This window comes from Pipistrellus kuhlii, unplaced genomic scaffold, assembly GCF_014108245.1.
Source record: "Pipistrellus kuhlii isolate mPipKuh1 unplaced genomic scaffold, mPipKuh1.p scaffold_m20_p_7, whole genome shotgun sequence".
Taxonomy (NCBI): Eukaryota; Metazoa; Chordata; class Mammalia; order Chiroptera; family Vespertilionidae; genus Pipistrellus; species Pipistrellus kuhlii.
Window position 1 is genome coordinate 48,915,288 of NW_023425573.1, and position 21,536 is coordinate 48,936,823.

The 21,536-nt window shown below is 42.4% G+C and overlaps 1 protein-coding gene across 14 annotated transcripts in view; it reads right to left on the minus strand.

Annotated features, from left to right (window-relative positions):
- PKP4 (plakophilin 4) overlaps positions 1-21,536 on the minus strand; it is a 226,363-nt gene that overhangs the window by 23,123 nt on the left and 181,704 nt on the right. For all 14 annotated transcript variants that reach the window (XM_036422341.2, XM_036422339.2, XM_036422344.2 and 11 more), the window contains 3 exons: positions 20,015-20,147; positions 18,691-18,904; positions 2,343-2,526 (listed from right to left, as the gene is read on the minus strand). In XM_036422341.2, the coding sequence (XP_036278234.1) occupies positions 2,343-2,526; positions 18,691-18,904; positions 20,015-20,147 (531 nt within the window). The remainder of the gene's footprint in view (positions 1-2,342; positions 2,527-18,690; positions 18,905-20,014; positions 20,148-21,536) is intronic.

Consider the following 21,536-nt stretch of genomic DNA (forward strand, 5'->3'; position numbering starts at 1 on the left):
TTTATGTCCCATTTACAAGATCTTTGGCTAACTCTGAGATTTTGCAAATCTTAAGATTTTCCTTTTCATCTTTATTTTTCTGGGGCCAGAAAGGTAATGCCACCTGTGGTCCTTCCTGTCACCTCTGAGCAGAATTCAGCAGCTGCCTCTTGCATTCCTTCACAAGCTCCTGGCCCCTCTCGGCTGGTTCTCCTCTCATCTTGCTGCATTTCCTTCTCAGCCTCTCTGCCAGTGGGTCCCTCTGGACTGTCCGGGCTATATTGATCCCTTCTTGCCTTTATCTCTGCTCTCTCACAGGTGGCCCTTCCTTCTCTCCTTGGCTTTCATATAGCCTATGGACCCCTAACTCCTAAACGTGGATAGTTAGCCTGGCCTCTCTCTAGAACTCAAGACCCACTTAATCCAACTGCTTCCAGGATACTACTGCATAAGGACCTAATTAGACATAGCCACCTAATGGACGTGGCCAACACTCTCACCTGCTCTCCCTCCACCCTTTATCCTCCCTGACTTACCCACAGCACTTCTGTGCTCCTAGTTGCTCCAGCAAGAGAGCTAGGCGCTATCCTTCTACCGTCCCTTTCCCTTGCCCTGATATCCAGTACACTAGCAAACCCTGCCAGCTCTCCCTCCATGAAACACCCCATCTGCCTACCTCTCCCCAGTGCCTGGTCTAGGCCACTGTAACCTTCCCTCTTGCACATGTGGCTTGCCACTTTCTAACCTCCTAAGATAATGATTTTGGGGTTTATCCTCCTCAGTTAATGATTTTGGGGTTTATCCTCCTCACTGAACAGCCTCATCTTCTGTCTCTATGTTGCCCACACTCAGTTCTCCACATCACAGCCAGAAACCAGTCCATCACTCCCATGAGTCAACTCTCTGATGGTTTCCCATGGCACTTGGAATAAAGTGCAAACTCTGTCTTTGATTTTAAAAAATCCTACATAATCTGATTCCACTCTGCGCCTTGACCGTTCCTGCCTGAGTCTTTACCCTAAGCATCACTGCAGCCTCAAACCCTCAAACTCACGTCCTCCTGACGCCCCACCTTCAAATGGATAGCTTCTTAAGGTTTTCAGATGTTTGATTTAAATTTCACCTCCTTGGAGAGACCATCTGATATTCAAAACAGTCACCTAAAAACTCTGACACCACCCTATTTTTTAATGGGCATCTACTGTGACTTTTTGTTTGTCTGTCTTCCCCAATAGTCTATCTTGTTCTTCTATTCCACAAGGAAGGCATTCACAAATGTTTATAACCATGAAGCACTGGAGAGCCCGGGCGTGTGTCCTGCCCCAGGGCCTTCCTGGAAGTCTGGCTGGCTGGCTGGCTGAAGAGTAATCGCAGCCCCCCTGGGTCCAGGTGCGGGAGAGTGGGATGCCACTCCCACAAATGACCAGTAGGTGATAGGAGCTGTCTTTAGACAGGCATCCGAGTTGGGAGCCGGCCTGTTCTCCAGGATCCTGACTCCTGCCATCCGCCATCCTTGAGGGGGCCCGCAGTCACCTGTCACAACAGCGAAAGACTTCAGGGCAGCAGCCAGGCCTCCCACTGCCTCTCCCAAGCTCTCCGTTGCAGAGATGTTCAGGCATCTAATAGCGCTCACTGTGTCACATACTATTGGAACGCTAAGCACTTTACACAAGCTGATTCTTCACAACTCTGAGGTGGTACTATTGTCCCAAAAAGGTGAGGATACTGAGACTCAGAGTGGGATGGGAAGCCAGGTGCCTGAAGCCAGAGCCCCCTCTCATCGTCACCAGGCTGCTCTGTCCCGGGCACTGTAAGCCAGGGAAACTGGGCAGAAATTGAGCTCATGAGTGTGAATGGCAACTAAAGAGCAATACTGCTTACACTTAAGGGAGGCTTTATGGAGTCTACATGCTAAAGATAATGATGGAAAATACTATTTGGGCATGTTTTCATTTCCTTACAAAAACCAAACCCAATGATGGTTTAAACCACACACCTCTTTGCACTCTTTTGAAAACAAAAATGCTTTAACAATCACATTTTGAACTTAAAAACCAAGTTACAACATTAGGAATCAGGATGTGATAACCAGAAAAATGCTGGTCAAGTGGAAAGCGCAGGAATTTTGGCAGAATTTCAGACTGAAAGGCCCTTTGACTAAATCACAGAGGAGTCATTTATAAGATAATGTCTTTCAGGCTCCTAGTCTGAGCTCATGGTGTTTTCTTCACAGGAAAACCAAATATAGTGGCCTACATTTTGAAACAAACTTGAAAATGTAGGTAGGTGTCAACAAAATAAATGAAACCCTCCTATGATTTAATCACTGAATTCATTAGAAAAAAAAAAGATAAAGACTTTACCTCAGGCAACCTGTTGTGTTACGCAGAACGAGTGAAGTCTGAAATTTAATTTTATGATCATCATCAAAAGAAGAGTTATTCCATCCAGAGTGTGGAACGATCACAGTGTTTGTTAAGGTCGAGAGAGCATCTCGAATGATTGTCATCTTTACAGCATCACATGAGGATAAATTCCAAAGAACTCCTAAAAAATGAGATTTTAGACATCACATCATGAAAGATGCCGCAGTTTTAGTGACGAAATAAACATAAAGCTCTAATTGATGTGAACCCAGTCTGCTCTAAACCTAATCTATTGCATCCAGGCTGGGCTGGGGCCATGATAAATGTCGAACAAACATAGGCGAGCTCCTGGCACTGTTACAAAGCTGGGACAGTCCTTCTCTCAGGTTTTAGAGCCTACGTATCCATCAGGCAAGATAACCATGGCTTTTGCAAAGCAAATGAGTTGCTCTATGAGGTGAGGGCACAATCCAGTCACAGGTCGTAATATAACGCATCTATGATTGTTATAAAACTGCCATTCATTGCCCTTTCCCTTTCTTTCAATGTTCTATGAGACAAACCATTTTTAGAACTTGGAGTAATTTTTTTTTCTCTCTCTCAAAAGACTGACATGTCTCTCATGCTTTCTCTTCTTATTTTTGGGACACTCACACTTAATGCAGTAGCTTTAATGGCACAGAGGGTGGCTACCTTTACTTCATATTTATTTAGATAAGGTTTGGCTATTTCTATTTCCACTTTAAGAGTTTTTTTACCATGTGTTTTAGAAGTACAACTCACTGCCACTCTGCTTGGATACAGGTGAACCTCAAGAAATTAAGTCACCATACTGTAACTGATAACAAGATTGCTAAGACTAAAGACCTAGAATGTAGTTTATTAGAATGCTATCAAAATTGTAAGCACATTAGATTATCTTCATATCTGTGTCAACTATGAGGTGGCTTAAATTATTATTGTAGCACACATATTTTCTAATAATTACTCTAAGAGCAAATTCAAGATTACATCTACTCTAATGTCATTTCCAATTCAATGCCTTTTCCTAAGTAAGAGGGAAGGAGGCGGAAGAGAAGTGGTCCTTAGAACCCTGCATGCCTGATGTATCCCTTGGCGAGCTGCTCAAGTCTGCACCGGCTCTCAGAACCCTCAACACTTGGCCGGCCGAGGGGAAGGAGTCAGCAAAATCTGCCACGTCTGTGGGGGCAGGGCAGGCTTGAGAACGTGACTGAGCAAGAGTATGGGCCAGCAACAAGGACCCAGGAGCCAGCCCGGAAACAGCACAGGACCCTTTATGAGGGAGGATGGTCCAGAGAGCTGACAAAAACTTTTTTTTTCCTTTTTTTCTTTTTGGAGGAAGGAGAGGTAAAAGCAAAGAGCTAGAAAGAAGGTAGTGCAGCAATACTCTGCTGATTCAGCAAGAGAGGACCATCCCTTGCCTGAAAGAAAGCCTGCCCTGACCCGGCCACCTGGGGGCTGTGAGGATGCGGTGGAGGGAAAGGTCAGCTCCACCCTGGGAAAACCTGTGGGTCCTGTGTTCTACTCCACACGGTGCCTGCTCCTCTGCCCTTTCACATGGCTTTGGCTCCTATACCTGGGCTTCCCTGTTCCCTCTGCTCCTCCCCTTTGCAGCTGGAGAGCCCACCAGAACCACAGCTTTTTAGGACCTCTGCTTCAGCAGAGCCCATCTAGTCAGGCCTGGAGAGGGACGTGGGTGGGAAGAGGGGCAAGAGTCTTGCGTGGTCTCTGAAACCTTGCTCTTCCCTCCAGGACAGATCACTGCTTGTGCAGCCAGAGGTGGCACTCAGCAGGGAGGTCCTACCTGTGCTTATGGACCAAACTAAAATTCCACAGGCAGAGCGAGTCCTCCATGGACTCTGAGAAAATGTGGGCTGTACGTTTCTACACAAAATGGCTTTACACTGTGCCACCTGGTTTTGGGCGTTGGTGGACTCAGGCGGGGGGGCCCTGTGAGGAACGGGGGAGTGATGGGGGTTGAGCTCATGATCCCCATCCAGTTCACCCAGAGTGGCTCCATACTAATCTTTCAAGATTGGGTTTCTTTGGGTGTTTCTGTTTTAAAAAGGGTCTTGGGTCCCACAGACATTTGAATAGCACTGTCTTAGTGGAAAAGGATCAGAGGACTGATAACCACAGAAGGGGCCTGGGAGTTAAAGATGAGTCTCTGGAGGCCTGGCAGACCCTAATAACAAGAGATGGGAAGCAAGACAGAAGACAGAATGGGACAAGGCATGAAGGGTGCCATGAATGGAACTCTAACATTTCCTGCTAACAAGGCCAACCATACTCCTCCCAGGGCACTGATGGGGCCGCCGGGGGAGAGCCAGCCACAGGCCAGCGAAGGGCCAGAGTCCAGGCTCTGGTGGACAAGGGTCATTTCATAACCGTCCCTGCTGACAGTTTTATGGCATGTGATTCCTAATGCCATCGGAGCACATTCTCTTTCTGTCAAAGCTTTCAAATTCCTCACTCCACAAAATTCCCAGCAACGTTAACAGCAAGGTAAGGCTTGCAGAAAGCAAAACCTATCATAACATAGGCTCCGGGTATAAAATTAGCTCTCTCTGCAGAAAATTAGACAGCGTGAGTCACAAACTTCAGGTGAAAATACGACTAAGGGGGTGGCTCTTTAGTACGTTGGAGCTTGGAGTTGAGGCTGAGCAGTTCTTTGATGGTTGGCAGAAAAGCTTGTTTTTCATGGGTCCTGCCTCCACTCCTGGCTGCTTCTAAGACCTACTTTTGGTAAAAGGCCATTTCTCAGATTTGCAATTTTCCATGATTTTCTGTGTAGGTTCAAGAATTCTGTACTGCTTTTTTTTTTTTTTTTTTTTCTTCTTACTTGGCATTTAGAACTAGTGTAGATGTTATCCTACAGTTTACTATTAGCCTTTACATCTTCATGGGCTTGAAGAGCATCAATGTCCATAAATCAATATAAACAAGAATAATGACCATTTGCTGTTTGTGTTTTCTTACTGTCTTAGGAATTGTGTGCTTTACATATAATACTTTAAGGAGTTAAGCTGCACAAAATTAACTTCCCATTTATTTTGCAGGCTTGAAATTTTAAAATGTTTTTATTGACTTTTAGAGAGAGGAAAAGAAAGGGAGAATGAAACTTCGATGAAAGAGAATCATGGATTGGCTGCCTTCCGCACACCTGCTACTGGAGATTGAGCTTGAAATATGGGAATGTGCCCTGACTGGAATCTAACCATCAACCTCTTGGTGCATGGGCCAATGCTCAACTATTGAGCCACAGCAGATGGGCAAGGCTTGAAATTTTACATGGTATTTTAAAGGATGATAAACATTAGTATTTCTAAATTTAATTTTAATTTACATTTTATTAGGCAAATATATTGAAGAACAAAACTCTACCACTCTACTTTTATGTCTTGTTACACATATGCAGGGAATATAACAGTTACTCAAAAATATTTGTTGATCGATCCAATTTATATTCTATTTGTTTTTGGATTTCCCCTTTATTTCCTTGACTGTCAAACTTGGCTATTAAATATTACCTCCCTTGCATTCACAACTGTCTTTAAGTTCTATGAAGAGAAGGTTAGAACAAAATTCTGGATATTTAAGGTAACTTGCCAGCATAGTTTTGCCTGCCTTTCACATGAAGACTCAAACAGATGGTTGTTAGACAATTTTAGCTGTGGGTATAGAAGAATCCCATTGCTGCTCCATCTCTTTAAATCAACATGCCCAACTTCCCATTCCTTAAACTTCTAACAAGAAAGGATCAGTGATGTCCAATTATAAATAAATTGCTAAAAATATGTAACCCTTCAGTAGACAAGGTGATTATGCTACCTTTTGGTCAACTGAGTTGAATTATGGATTATAAAACCAGTGTACCAGTAATAGTGTGGAAAAGTCAAGCTTTCATTTTTGCAACTTCAAAAAAAAATATTCAAAATTATTCTTAACCAGAAAAAAAACGTGTGTATATTTTGTTTTGTTTTAAATTTTTGCTGAGTCTGTGGCACTCAAGGGACCCACATAAAGACAGCTTTGCCATCTGCACTGTAAGTTATATGGTCCCAGCCTTCCTGCACCTTACCGCACAGCACAAAGGGCTAGGACATTTGGTGTGGATTTAATTGGCCATTTCAAATATCAAAGCAAATCTTAAGATATTGGCTTTTCTTCCTCACTTTCTATTTCAAAAATAAGGTTATGGAAAGCCAAAATAACCTGTTCTAATGAATCGATATTGAATGTAGAAGGTTCAATTAAACGTAAAAGCCTTGGTTATGGGTGCATTAATTTAGCTTTTCTACTCAAAAGTAAAAAGCACAATTCTTAAGGCCAGCTAATAACACCTGTGTACACTCTACTCCACTAAGGTAGTAATAAAACAGTGTTCTCTTCACTTAAGTCTGTATAGGGCTTCATTTAATGGGTCAGGAAGAATGTTGCCAGAGAAGTACATATTGAATAGAAGATACACCAACTCCCAGAGGTAGAAAGGCTGATGAGCAAGTACAGAGTGGTGGGATGAGCACTTTCCATCATCATGATAAACCTTTAGCTCCAACATTCTAATGTAAAAATTGCTTTAAAAATACTTAACAGCACACCACATGATCTCCTGGTTCCCAAAGAGAAAATTAAAAATAAAATATAATTTAGTTTAGAATGCTTGAGGTTTTATTTAATTTAAAACAATTAGCTATTTGTTGTGAGGACTAAGAATATAAATATACAAACTAATTTAGAAAATACTAGGCTGTGGAATCAAATAAACATAATAAATTGATGAACCAAACAGGCCCAGAGGCATCAATGCAGAGAACAGGCTGACATATATCTGGGGTGTGTGTGTAGAGGGGGTGGGGGTGGGATAAAGGGGGACGGGAAAAGATTAACCAAAGAACTTATATACATATTAGAGGCCCGGTGCACAAAAATTCATGCATGGGGAGTGGGGTGGGGTGGGGGTTCTCTCAGCCTAGCCTGCATCCTCTTCAATCTGGGATTCCTCTCACAATCTGGGACCACTGGCTCCTAACCACTCACCTGCCTGCCTGCCTGATTGCCCCCCGAAGTGCCCCCACCTGATGGCCTGGTCACACCAAACTGCCAGGTCATCCCAAACTGCCCTCCCCTCACCAGCCTGGTCACTCAGTAATGCCTCCCCCTCCCCCACTGTGGGCCTGGCCATCTCACGCAGCCTGCTGTTCAGTCGTTTGGTCGTCCTTCAGTAACCCCCTTGCTGGCCTTGTCGCCCCATGCGCCCCATGCAGCCTGCTATTCGGTTGTCTGATCAATTGTTTTGGTCATGATGGCCCCTGGCTTTTTATATATTAGGATATGCATAGCCAATGGACACACACAATGGTGTGGTGAAGGGCAGGGGGACTAATGGGGAGAAATTGGGGGACATCTGCAATGCTGACAACAATAAAAAAAAAATTAAAAAATAGAAAAGATCCTAACGAATTTAATGCCTATTATTTTAGAAAATGCTGCTTATTCTCTACCATAGGAAAAGGTACACACAACAAATAGCCAACAGCCATAATGAAACATTTCCAGGAGAGATGAAAGTTCATTTCCCCCACAAAGAATGAATAAAAGTAATTAAAATACCATTTTACACAAATCCCGTGCTGCAGAATTTCCAAAGAGCTCATGTTTAAAACTGGCTTTATAGCTTATTCTAACAGCCACCTGATAATTTTATAGTCAAATTAGAAACTGGCTTAACTGATTAATTAAAATAATGGCACTATTTAAAAAAATCTATTTCTTAAAGAACATTAAAAGTCAAACAAAGAACATTTGGAAAATGCAATTTCTCTGGTTGCACACATACATAATGCCCTAAACAATTGTTTTTTTCTGGTATGAAAGAAATAAAAAAAGATTAACTTTTACATGGTATTTCCAGTTTTCTAGTTATGAAAAACCCCCACAAAGACCCACAAGAATTCTTGGTCATCACAAAAGGAAAAATAAAAGAAAGCCCGAGTGCACTTCAAATATCACCTCTAGACATGACCCTACAATTCCATTCACAAGCTACCCTCATTCTCAGTCTCTGTTCTTGACATTCTTGTTTTGGTTACGCTCTTTCCCACAATGTCCATGAGGCAAGCTCATGTCCTCAAGCCTTAGGGTGTAGGGAGTATCTACTCAGACAACAGACCAATAGGTCTTGCAACCACAGTTCCTGGCACAGAGTGAACATCATGACAAGTCACCGTCCTAACCATGCCCTACCAGCCCAGGGCCGAGGACGCTTGATAGATGCACTGGTCCCCTCCTGGCAAGTGTGCATCTGTGGACTTCTTGGAACAGGCTGGTGCCGTGTGTGCCCACCCTGCAAGCAGTCTTGATAAATGGAGGTAGAAACATCAGACTAATACTTAAAATGTAATTTAAGACTGCAGATTGCATCCGAGGGCCAGAGTGTGTGCATCTCATAAACTCAGACTGTGGATGACAAATCAGGGCAATAAGCCACCCTCGATCCTGGCACCTGACTCCAAGACATTCCCTATATGTCTCTGGCTGAAACACTGAGGATCTAGCAAAAAACACGTTACCATTTCTTCTCTCTGAAGCTCTCCCCTAACCCCAGTATGGTTTTTACGAACTTTGGTGACGTGTTGTTGGTAAGTGTGGCTACTAGACTCTGTCTCAGTATGGCCAGCTGCATCCCTGTCCATCAAAGTCACGTATCTCATGCCTTTTATAATAGATGCAGTTACTTTTACCCAGCCTAGCATAGACCCACATGTGCAGTAAATATAGTAGCTGTCAGCCACAGGTGGCTACTGAACACCTGAAATGTGGTTAGTCCAAAGGTGTGGACATAAAATACACACTGGATTATGAAGGCCTGGTTACCAGAAAAAAATTATGGACATCCATTAATAATTTTTATACTGCTTATAAGGCAAAGCGATTTAGAGTTATTGGGTTATTAAAGAGGCTAATTATTAAAAGAAATAATCCATTCTTCCCTTTTAATGTGGCTACTAGGAAGTTCAGAATTAGTTCTCGTGTGTTATACTTCTAGTGGAAAGCGCTGGTAGAGGCACTGTTCATTTTGTGCCACTGGCTCTAAGGGAGACAGACATGCAGGCTGATCCTCGGAAGGCCTCGCCATGGTGACAACACAAGGCAGTGGATCAAAGCACCCGAGCACAGGATGAGCAACAGCACGGCTCTCTCATCGCTCGTGCCAGGCACGCACAGACAGCCCCAAGCAGAGGTGTTTTCACACCAGGGAAGCTGGTACTGGGAGAGGTGGTTTGCTTGGGGCCAGAACTGGAAGGAAACATGTGGGTCTGACCTGAGCTCACACTTACTCACTCCCCAACACCATGCTGCCTTTCCCTGCAGGTTTTCCTGAGTGCGGGAACCTGTCTGGCAAGACTGGAGACCACCACATCTGGGATGGAGCGTGGGGGGCAGGGAGAACCTTCCAGGTGGACCAGACCAGGGGGAGAAGAGAGAATGGGGAGCCTTGAGGCTGGCCTCGCAGGTGAGAATGGGGAAGCAGTTTGACTGGCAGGTGGGGAGGTGTGGAAGAGACAGGTGTCATTCCAGGGATGGCAGCGAGGCTGATGGAGGAGGCGCCAAGCCTATGTCCCAGGACAGCAGTTTAGGGGGGATGTGATGAGGCTCTGAAGGAGTGCTGTGGGAAGGCAAAGAGGGAGGGGGAGCACTTGTGATAAGAACTGGAGCCTGATGCAAGCTGAGGGTGGCGTCAAAGCTGAGCCAGCTGTTTGGCATGTGTGGGAATATGAGCTGTAGCAGAAACGAGGCAATCCAAGAGGGGTGGGAAGGGAGCAGTGCAATAAAAAATGCCTGCCATTTGTGGCTTCAGGCTTTCCACCAGTACTGGAAGGCTGTGAACAAATCATGAAACTGAAATGGAACTGAAACAACGGGAAAGCAATTATGATGATACTGGGGAAAAGTATTGTGTTCAGTGACAGGAACACTTCGCTCTGGATAAATTATGAGGAGAACCAGTCACAGTGTTGTAGCATCACTCCCGGGGTTCCTAAGATGCTATCATCTCAGCAGAGGTTCCTGCAATGCGAGCGACTCTCAGAACAGTGAACGTGCAGGCCTGCTCCTGGCTTACAGGCCTGGCGCGTGGCTCCTTCGTCCTCCCTGCTGCCATGTCCGTCTCTGTTAGAGCCAGTGGCACAGGGAGGATGGGCCTGCCTGCTGAGTCCCCTGCTGTCTGGCATAGCTGGTCTCCTCGGCAGTGGAGAGTCTGGCCCGTGAGCCTTGCCTGATCACCTGGGTGCTGCACAGTTAATGCATAATCCATGCCAGGCAAGGAAAGCTGACTTAGCCCCAGCTGGGGTCACAGCGGTCACCACTCCGGTTTCAGAAGAGGTGGTGAGTTGAGTCTGTAGGACGTAGGTGATCCGAGGAAAGGAAGCTTCCCAGGAGCTGGCTGTGTGGCACTGAAGACCTGTGTAAGCCACAAATGCTGTGCTGTGGGGCCCGGCCCACATACTCCATTTGAAGGGGCTTGCTCCTGCTGTTTAGATTTTCCCCAGCTAACGGACACCAGTGATAGATCTTTAGTCTTTGAAGAACATGAGGGCTAGCCTATGTTCCTGTGATTTTTCAGGTGTAAAGATGGATCACAGCACCTTTGAAAAGATCTATCAATTTTTAGAGATCCCTTTATAAATTCACATTTGCATTTGAACATCTTCATTCTAGGTGGTTTTCCATGGGTAGGTTGAGAGCATTAATGACATAGTGTAGTCCCACATACCCTGGGAAGGCATTTACACGGCAAATAAACCAGCTTACAATCCCAAAATGCTGGCAGAGATTGCCTGTAAGGGATGCACAGGACAGTCTATCTGTCAGGGCAGTTTGTCAATACTAACAGGGAACAGGCCACAGCAGGGGAAATCCCCCTGAGAGCATCGCTCTGCTGCAGAGGTAGCGAGAGGGCAGCAGCCAGGCCACCCAGTAGTCCTTCAGGTTACTTCAGCTCCTGACACAGAAGTAGCATCTATACTGTTCCGTGCTGACTTTTACCTCTCCCAGGAATGTGCTTATTCATCTGTAATTGCACTCAGTCATCAACCTCGTTGTTTGGTATTCACAGCTTAGAGACAAGAGTGTCTCCAGTCCCAAGCCTTGGGAACTTACAGACTAAACGCTGCAAAGAACTTGAGGGACGCTGGGACCGATTTGGCTCAATGGATAGAGCGTCGTCTTGGGGACTGAAGGGCCCAGGGTTTGATTCCGGTCAAGAGCATGTATCTTGGTTGCGGGCATATCCCCAGTGGGGGGTGTGCAAGAGGCAGCTGATCAATGACTCTCTCTCATTGATGTTTCTAACTATCTCTCTCCCTTCCTCTCTGTACAAAAATCAATAAAATATATTTAAAAAAAAGAACTTGAGGGACCTGAATCAGGGTCTCTTGGACATCTTTTTAGATGTTTATGAGGGGCCCTCATAAATTGTGCATTTACTGGCTTTCTGGTCTACCGAGGGAGTGTGGCATTATGGGACTGTTCTTGTGCTGGGAAACCTACTCTGACCCATGGCTGACCATCTGAGATCACAGGGGGCCTCTGAGTCTCCCCACTTGACGGCATCATTCTGCTCAACATTTAGAAGTCCCCACACAGACAGAAGGTTGTACTCCATGTCACATTCCCACGTTTTTAAGCAATATGAAGCTTTGTGATTACACCCGATCACTAGTTTGAAGTTGCTGCACTAGTGGCCAAGCTAAACAATACTTCTCTATATTACTAGGTAAAATTCAAAGGAGGTATGTGGTACCTTTCTGGTGGGAATTTAAAAGAACAAGGAAATGACACCTGACAACGGGCACCTCAGATTCTGTGCCTGCCCTGCACGTGTCGGTAGCCTGGGGATGGCCAGGGCAGGCAGTGACAGAGGCAGGGAAGGAAGAGCTCCACCTGCATGCCAGAAGCCCGGCCTGGACTCAGTCTCTGGATCCCATTTCTCCTCTCTTGTATGGGAGTGCAGGGCAAGACAGAGGACTTATTTAGGGTCCCTTCCAGCTCAAAGTTCTATGACTGAATTAGGAGTTATCTATTAATAATAAACCGTTTTTCTTGTTGCTATTACATTTTGTTTATCATTTTATTTAGTACCAATTTTTATGGTTTGAAATGCTCAGTAAAAAAGAGAGCACACATTTCTATTGCTCTTTTTTTATAAAGTGGGCCAAATGGTAAAGATCTTACTGACTTGCGCTGGGAATTGGAAGGCGATATTGCTAAATTTGTGAAAACTACCCAGGTAGCTCCTGAAAATCAAGTGGCCCAGAAAAGGCAGCATAGAAACTAACAGAACAACTCCTCTCTGAATCAGAGAACAAATGACTGTTTTAATGGCATACTAATTAGGTCAAGGGGTCATGTTCAGTAAATTGTTTCATTCTCCCATGGCAGGTAACAGTCCAAAAGGCTAAATGCATGTCCACTAAGCCCTGGCTCTTTACAGGATGCTCTGCTGTCTGCTGAACTTTAGCCTGCCCACCTGCCCTTCCTGAGTGCCTGACTCATTTTCTTATTTATCTACTGTCTAATTAGAAACAGGAGCTAATGACCAGGAAGGAGTATGCGTCATTTCATGTTCTGCATAGTATCTGGAATCCACTGCTGGCATCCAAAATTTTTTAAATAAATGTGTAGAGATGTTTTACTTAGCCATATGGATGACTAATCACTTACTAAATTGGAAATAATATGAATATAACTGCCACCTGAACCATTTGTATGCCATAAGCGTCTATAGACGCAAGCAATGGAGCTTTTTAAATTAAATTCAAAATATCGTGGCAGTTAACTGGTTAAAAAAGTCTATTATTATTATTATTATTATTATTATTCAAGAACAAAGGCTACTTTTTGGTATTTGACACCAGTGTTAATGGTGGTAAGAGACATGTGATAGTTTGGGGACATTTGTTTCATTAAAAGGTAGGCCTCCAGATTCTGTGCAATATCTTCCATTTCTATAGTCTTAAAAATGATGCTTTTCGGATGCTTAAAAACATGAAACTCACATTTCCTAGCTTAGGAACACTATTTAATTATCTTGAACAAATGAGTTCAACAAGAACAAATGAGTTCCTTTGTTCCATCAAAAACAAATGAGTTCTTTTCTAGCGACAAGATGTTCCTACTTTCCATCCAGTCTGTGGCTCAGCCTTTATCCATCTTATAATCCAATGGGGAAAACCATACTTCATCCAGCTTTCAAGTACCTATGCTTCCTTTTTTTTTTTTTTTTTTTAAAAAAGCAATCTCTTCCTGAGCACCCACTTATATTAACAATTACTAAAAAAAAAAAAATTCGTTCATGAGGTTTCAACCTGGAAATGTTCAACACAATGAAGAAAACATAAATATCATGTTACATATTAGGGAACTGTTTAATTAACAGCGACAGCCCAACTGTCTTGAAAAATATACTTGGCAAAACATTTTTCCTTTTATTTCCCTGCATAAAGATGTGGACAAAATATAGGCCCTGGGCAGTCATTAAATTTAAAGCAAAGGTGAGGCATCTTTCAAAGGAAATAGCTTTTTTTTTTTTTTTCCATTTAAGTACAATAAAAATGTCAAACTGAAACAAAGGGAACTAGGGGAAAAGGCTGTGGATTAATAATTAGGTAGAATTACTTAATATTAAGGTTAATAGAACACCTGGCTTCAAAGAGATAGTAATTTCTTCAAATAGTACAATATTGTGAACACATCAGTTCATTCTGCATCATAACACCATGATCCTAAGTTGAATGTAATTTGCACAGAAGAACTCTTAGGCATCCAACTGGTGTGGCTCAGTGGATGAGTCAATCTATGAACCAGGAAGTCAGTTTGATTCCCATTCAGGGCATATACCCAGGTTGTGGGCTCAAACCCTAGTAGGGGATGTGCAGGAGGCAGCCGATCAATGATTCTCTTTCATCACTGATGTTTCTTTCTCTCCCTCTCCCTTCCTCTATGAAATCAATAAAAATATATTTTAAAAAACCCACAAAAACGAATCTTAGGCTATACCTACAAAGTCCAAGCATCATGCAAGGCTGGCCAGGGCCACAGTAATTTGTAGAAGACACTAGCAGAACACTGAAATTGGGAAGGATATTGTTTTATTTACAAAGGGGATTTTACAGAGATGGGCAGCTGATATGGAGCACTGGGTGACAGGGTCACATACACCTGGCCACCCATTTTGGAACACACATATTTTAATGAGGACGCTTCAGATGGGGACACACTTTCCTGCTTAGGAGATATAAGGGAGGCTGGTTAGATGTCAGCCACCTGTAGATGGGGCTAATAGGTCTTCTCCTTCAGGGCAGTTGCTTAGCAAAATGAGCTCCTGAGGGCACATCTTCCTCGTCTTCTCAAGTCACACTTAATGTCTCCTTGTTGCTTTTGAATAACCCTGATGCTCAGCCTTAATTTCATGAAGAAATGAGCTCCCTGTCCCTGTGGGTTCAAGCACATAATGGGCAGTGACTGTGCGAAAGCTGTACATGGGATCCATGGCTAACTGGGCAACATGAATTCTGGGTTCCCCTCCAACCTTGTGGTTCTGTAATTTAAAGATAGCTTATGAGTACTTGGCTTGAGGAAGAGTTAATGAAAGAGCTCAAAGATCTTTTGATGTTATATACACGCAACTCTACTAGATTTATTATTATGACTCGGTAGTTTCATGTTAGTTAGATAATGTTTATAAAGACATTAAACTTGGCTGACATCTAGCCTTTTGAACTGGACTCACTTCTGAAGTCCTCTGGGCCAACTCCTTAAAACGTGGCAATTGGGTGTTTACACACAGACCACACCTATTCCAAAGTAAAGACTATTTTTGAAGAGAGCATGTCATAAGTAATCAGTCCACATATCAGAATAAATTGTTAGGGTTAGAGTCATAAATGATAGAGTCATAAAGAATTCGCAATTCCACCTACCCTACAAGTATGGCCAGAAAAGACTTCTTAAAGCCTAAAAGCTATTGGCAGCTGTTTCCAGAAAAGAAATATGAGGTTGGTGCTAGTGTTACACTGGAAGCAACATAATCTATTCAGGGAAATAGCTCTTTTAGAATTAGGAAACACTAACATCCTCCTTTCAAGGTCAGGGTCCATGTTTTAAAACAGCTTGTATTCTTAGCAATGAGTACTGTAGCCACACAGAAATGGAAAAATATAGAGAAAAGATCTAAATTAGTACTCACATCCAGTGTATAAATCAGGTAAATTAGTACATAAAAGCCCTTCATAGTGAAGGCTGGCTCTACTTCAAATAAATCTGATTTATTCTCAAATGAAAAACAATCACGAAACCTTCATATACTTTTCTTCCTGTTTATCACAACATCTTACAAGCTCCTAAAACTCAGCTCAAAAAGTCCCTGCCACTGTTCCCCCCAGAGACAAACATCTCAGAAACAGAACTCCAGCAGAGACCTAGTCCTCCTATGACAGAAAATGAGAAGAAAGCTGCACATTAAGAATGTAAGAACCAAGTCACCATTCATCTGCCTAGTTAATCAAGAGAATACATCTGAGGGTGAGCTGTGGTTCCTGGATCACCGCTGCCCCTTGGGGAGATGACAGCCAGTCGGCAACCTTGTTGGCTGCACAGATGTGTTACTGGGAGAAGACACGTGGACATTACACACAAAGTGTAAAGTGACGGGAACGAAACATCAGACAGTGAGAGAAGGCACGCATTGACTGCAATTCCACTGTCTCCTCTGTGCTGCCCCCTAGGGAGCGCAAGGCAGCGCTCTGGTGTTACCAGTGACTGTGTGGCCTTCTAGGATAAATATTTTTAATTCTATTTAGCTGCTTCTAATTTTCATTTTGTATAGTTATATACACACATACATATATATGCAGGTGTAAATAATTTATTTTTTGGTGTGAAAGGATGAGATGTCTCGAAGTATTTTAGAAATAGAAAGTACATACTAATAAATCAATATGCAATTTACTAGATGTGTTAAAACATTAATATTCAAACAATATTAAGGCAGGCAGCACAATCCGAGTACGTAAGCTTCGTATCTTATTTGGAGTGCAGGGTGCTGTATGGTGAACCCAATATTTTAAGAGTAAATTAATTCCCTTGAAATATTAGATTCATGATGGCTTGCTACATTCCCAAGTGTTACTGAATTGTAGCTGACAGAACCTGTAACTCTGATTTCATAGTGAAAGCCAGGAGGCAAGGGATTAATTTTGAAAAAATAAAATAGAAGTTGCCGAAACCGGTTTGGCTTAGTGAATAGAGCATCAGTCTGCAGAAAGGTCTCAGGTTCGATTCCGGGCAAGGGCATGTACATTGGTTGCGGGCACATCCCCGGTAGGGGGTGTGCAGGAGGCAGCTGGTCAATGTTTCTCTCTCATCTCTCATGTATGTTTCTAGCTCTCTATCCCTCTCCCTTCCTCTCTGTAAAAAAAAAATCAATAAAATATATATTTTTTAAAAGTTGTTAAAAATACTTAAATATTTCAAGCATGACAAATAGCATAGCAATTATAAAACAACATCTAGGTATCTACCATCCAGCTTATTTAAATATTAATTGTTTTGTTTCAAGTTACTTTCTTTTTAAAGACACAAAGCTAGATTATAGCCTCCAATCCCAGTTTCTCCAATCCCCCATCCTGTAACAATTATCATGAATCTATTACCATTCCAATGAAAACTTTTAACTTTATTGCATATGCATATGTCGAAAATAATTAAAAACCTCAACTTGCATATTTAAAAACTTTATAAAAATAGTATCAGAATATTTCTGAAGATTTACCCATGTTGCTATAGATTGCTTTAATACACTTATTTTAACCATGTATATGCTTTCATTGGGTGAGCATACTGCCATTTATTTAATCATTTACCTACCAATGAACACTCAGTATTTCCCACTAATGCTCTATTATAAATAATGCTCCCGTTTATTTGCCCTCCGGCACAATCTTTCTTTCACCTTGACCTCAAGCACTCTTGCATCTACCTGATGGTGTTGCAATGTCCAGTCTCTTGAGGTATAATAGCTCAGTTCCTCCTAGTCTCTCACTCTTCACACTAGTTTGTCATGCCTTGACCATGAATATTTCTCTAATTGTTCCTCTTCTGCACCATCTACCTCTTCTATTATTGATGGAGCTCAAGCTGTTATCTTTAGACTCCTGAAGTCCTCATAGGCCTCTCAGATGCTGGGCTCATCCCCTTCCAATCAACCCTCATCTGCTGCCTGAGGAAGAATGCGGTTAAAAGCCCAAACCTGCCCTGCCCTGCCTTCATCCCCACTGCATGCAGGACTCGGACTCCTCATTTGGGTTCCCCAAACAAGGCCTGCATCTCCCTCTGGCTTGGTCTCCCTTCAGCATCTTCTTCTGGCTGGTACCTCTGACTTTACATCCCTCCCATGCTGGCTCCGAACCTCTGCTTATGACTTGAAGTATCTCCCCTGTTTACTCAGCCAAAGCCTCCTTATCCTTTAGGACAACTTTAGTTTCATGCCAAACAGGGAACTTCCTTACCCATTCATGCTGTGCTCCCAATGCCTCTTTTTAAAAAAATATATTTTTATTGAAAGGAAGGGAGGTAAAGAGAGAGAAACATGAATGATGAAAGAAAATCACTGATTGGCTGTCTCCTGCATGCCCCCTACTGGGGATCAAGCCTGCAACCCAGGCATGTTCCCTTGACCGGAACTGAACCCAGGACCCTTGTCCATAGGCCTATGTATCTACTGAGCCAAACCAGCTAGAGCCCAATGCCTCTTTAATGAGTCCTTTAACTTGCCATTTTTCATTGCCATTCACAGGACCTCATGTTCCTCCCGAGTCTGCGTGCTACCTGAGGGCAGGATTGAATTCTATTCATCCCCAAGTCCAAGGAAAGCATTGAGGTACTAACAGGCATTAGGACTTGGGCTGAGCTGAAGTGGAAGGCAGCTGATCCATTAAGTGTAGTATTTTATTTTCAAGATAAAGGAGAGACAGTCTTTTAAAATGGAGACTTACTATGGAATACATAATAAAAAACGACATCTGCCCTCTATGAACAAGACCTCTGTTAGCTGACACTTCTGCATGATTAAGCATAACTATCCTAGCACCACCGGAGAGCCTTCTGAATCATTGCGTTAAGTTACACTCAACCTACGTCACAGTTGTGAGCACTATTTCATCTCCTATCTACACCCTCCAACTCCTTCACCAGGCACCATACAAGGGCACAGTCCAGACCGTTTCAGCATTTCCTCCAGGACAAGATCGCGTTCTATACCCACCTGTAACAAGCTCCCTTACTTCTGCATCAACAGATTTTCTTAACAGTCTCAACAAGGCAGGTATCCCACCAACATTCTTCATTGCTATTTTATTTTCATCTGTCGACTTGCCAAAAACAAGATTTCGGAGGGCACCACAAGCATTCTTCTGAACTTCCAAAACTCTGTGGTCCAAAAGGTCAACCAGATGCTTGATTCCCCCTAACCTACACACCTAGAATGAGAAATATTAGGTACCAGGCCTAAGTGACATGAAATTCAGCAGTGATCAAACAAAAGTCTTATAAAAAGATCACAGGAAATGGACAACTCCAGATAATTTCAAAAGTTTACTTTTCATTCTACATAACCAATCTTTTCTAAATGTTAAGGACACCATCCAAGATGCAGCTCATTTCCTGGGTTCATGGCTTAAAAAAGGGAAGGGAGACCAAGGTGGATTAATGGCAGGTGGAGGTAGCACAGTCCTACTCCAACCCTCTGAACACACAGGGATGTGCTTCCACTCTCGGGTGCAAAGAACAAATACACAAACACAATAAAGCTACATGCAGGGTTGGAGATCACAGAGAAAAGGATCTGTGACTAAAGCCAATGGATTCTTAGAACTGTTCCTCTAAACTACTCTCTCTAACTTTTCTTCCACTTGTCAATTTATCAGTACATTATGTGAACATTTCTAGACTTTACTTACTGCATCCACCTTTAGGTCTGCAACTGGTATGTGGTTTTGCGTATTAAACCGAGGAGAAACACTTAAGTTCTATGTGAAATTGCAGTGGGTTGGGGGATGGCTTAAAATGTTAAAAGAGATAATCTGTGTGATATAGGACACCAGCCAATAACCAATGACTCACCGTGTTTCTGCAAATGCCAAAAAACGTAAAATGTGAACTAAAATATTCCTATATGTTCAGCATTAGTAACAGTTATAAATCTTCTGTAATTTTACTTAATTGTATGTTGGCAACAGTCATGACCAGAATCTCATGAAATACATGAGCTCACTTGTTTCAGACATACTATAATTTTTATGAAAAATACTTTATAAATGCATTTTAAATTGACCTTTGCTTCATGTTTTATATTTTTACAAATGACCTAATGAGTGGACCCACAATTTGAAAGTGCTAAAAGCACTCTAAGAAATCTACTCATCCTAGTTTTTCCTGAGAAATACTGAAATGCAGTTACGAAGTGAAAGAGTCCTTGGTATCAGAATCCCTCTAAAAGGGCATTTGGTAATTTCTTAAGTACACAGACACGAGACTGCAAAACGAAAAGGTACTGCCTCTGCCTGCGGCCCAGGCACTGGGTCCTGTACCTCCATCTTGACTTTGTTGTCACCGAAGCACAGGTGCTGCAGGTAGGCCGCCGCGTTCGCCTGCACAGAGGGGAACTGGTGCTGCAGCATGTGAATGACCTCAGGCAGCTCGGGATCACGCCAGGCGAACTCCCTGCATGAGAAAAAGACGGCTTCAGAAGGAAAGCCCATTTGTTTAACAATACAAAACATTTGGCATAGGAAAAAAGCTCACTGAGACCAAAATTGGAAGTAGAAAAGTCCTAAAATACATGTATATGTAAATAATTTCCCCCCCTGATGAACATATGCAGAGGCCCAGCTGCTTAGGATCCTAAAGCAGCCAAGATGCACAGAAAGAGATTCAAGAGGACAAACAAGTTCTTAACATGAGTAACTTTCTCATTTTCCTTGCCTTGATTCTAATTCTATGCCTTTCTATCTATAAAGCAATTTGCAGGTGCAAGGCTCAGGTAAATAAGTGTACTTTAGTTAGGTGAGATGTCATGCTTGCAGAGAGGAAGAAGGGCTGGTGGAAATATACAGATCGCAAATGTGGACCTGATGAATTTCAACAAGTGTCATGTTTATGGCTGCTCTTGATTATAATTATAAGCAAGAAACACAGAAAATTATTTAAAAATATTTTCTTACCAGCTATCCCATGTGCAGAAAATTGAAACACTGCTGGCATTTTCTGCTTGTCTTTTTTCAAAATATGTGCAAATGTGCTTATGTGTGCATACAGATTTTTTTCCAAAGAACTGGACTGTTATTGAACAGCACTTAAAATTTCATGAGTACCTATTCTGTGCTAGGCATTTTACGTATATTACTACTAATTTATTTTTATAGCAGCCTTATGGATTTGGAGACAAGGGCAGAAAGATGAAGCAACTTGTCTAAAGTCACCCAGCTAGCCAAGAGTAGAGCAACATTTGAACTCTGGCAACCTGAATCCAGAGCCTGAAGCCTAACACCCTGTGTTATCTATCCTACTTTTTGTAAAAGAAATATATAATTGTAACAAGCATATATACTTTTACATTTTGCTTTTTCAGGTCACATCCCACTGACAGAATTTTCAGATGTCAGCTGATTGCCCCACTATTTGGAATCCTTTTTAAATATGAATTTATGCTTATATCATATGTAGAACAATTTCTTACAAACAGTTAAAAAAAAAGCAACAAATTTGCAGACTTTGATTATAGGACAAAGTAAACTGTTAATCCAAAAATGAATTAATATTGAATAAACTTTTCCCCCATCACGACACCATTACAAATTATTACGTATCTTATTATGAGAAATTTTAAGGTTACTCTCCAAACAAACTTCTTTTCAAATATACACTACACTACATTAACTATAGTCACCATGCTGTACATTATATCCCTATATATTTTATTTTAACTTGAACTATTTAACTGGATGTTTATAGCTTTTGACAACCTTCACTCATTTCTCTCATCCTCAACCCCTGCCTCTGGCAACCACCAATCTGTTCTCTGTACTGATGAATTTAGTTTAGTTTTGTTTT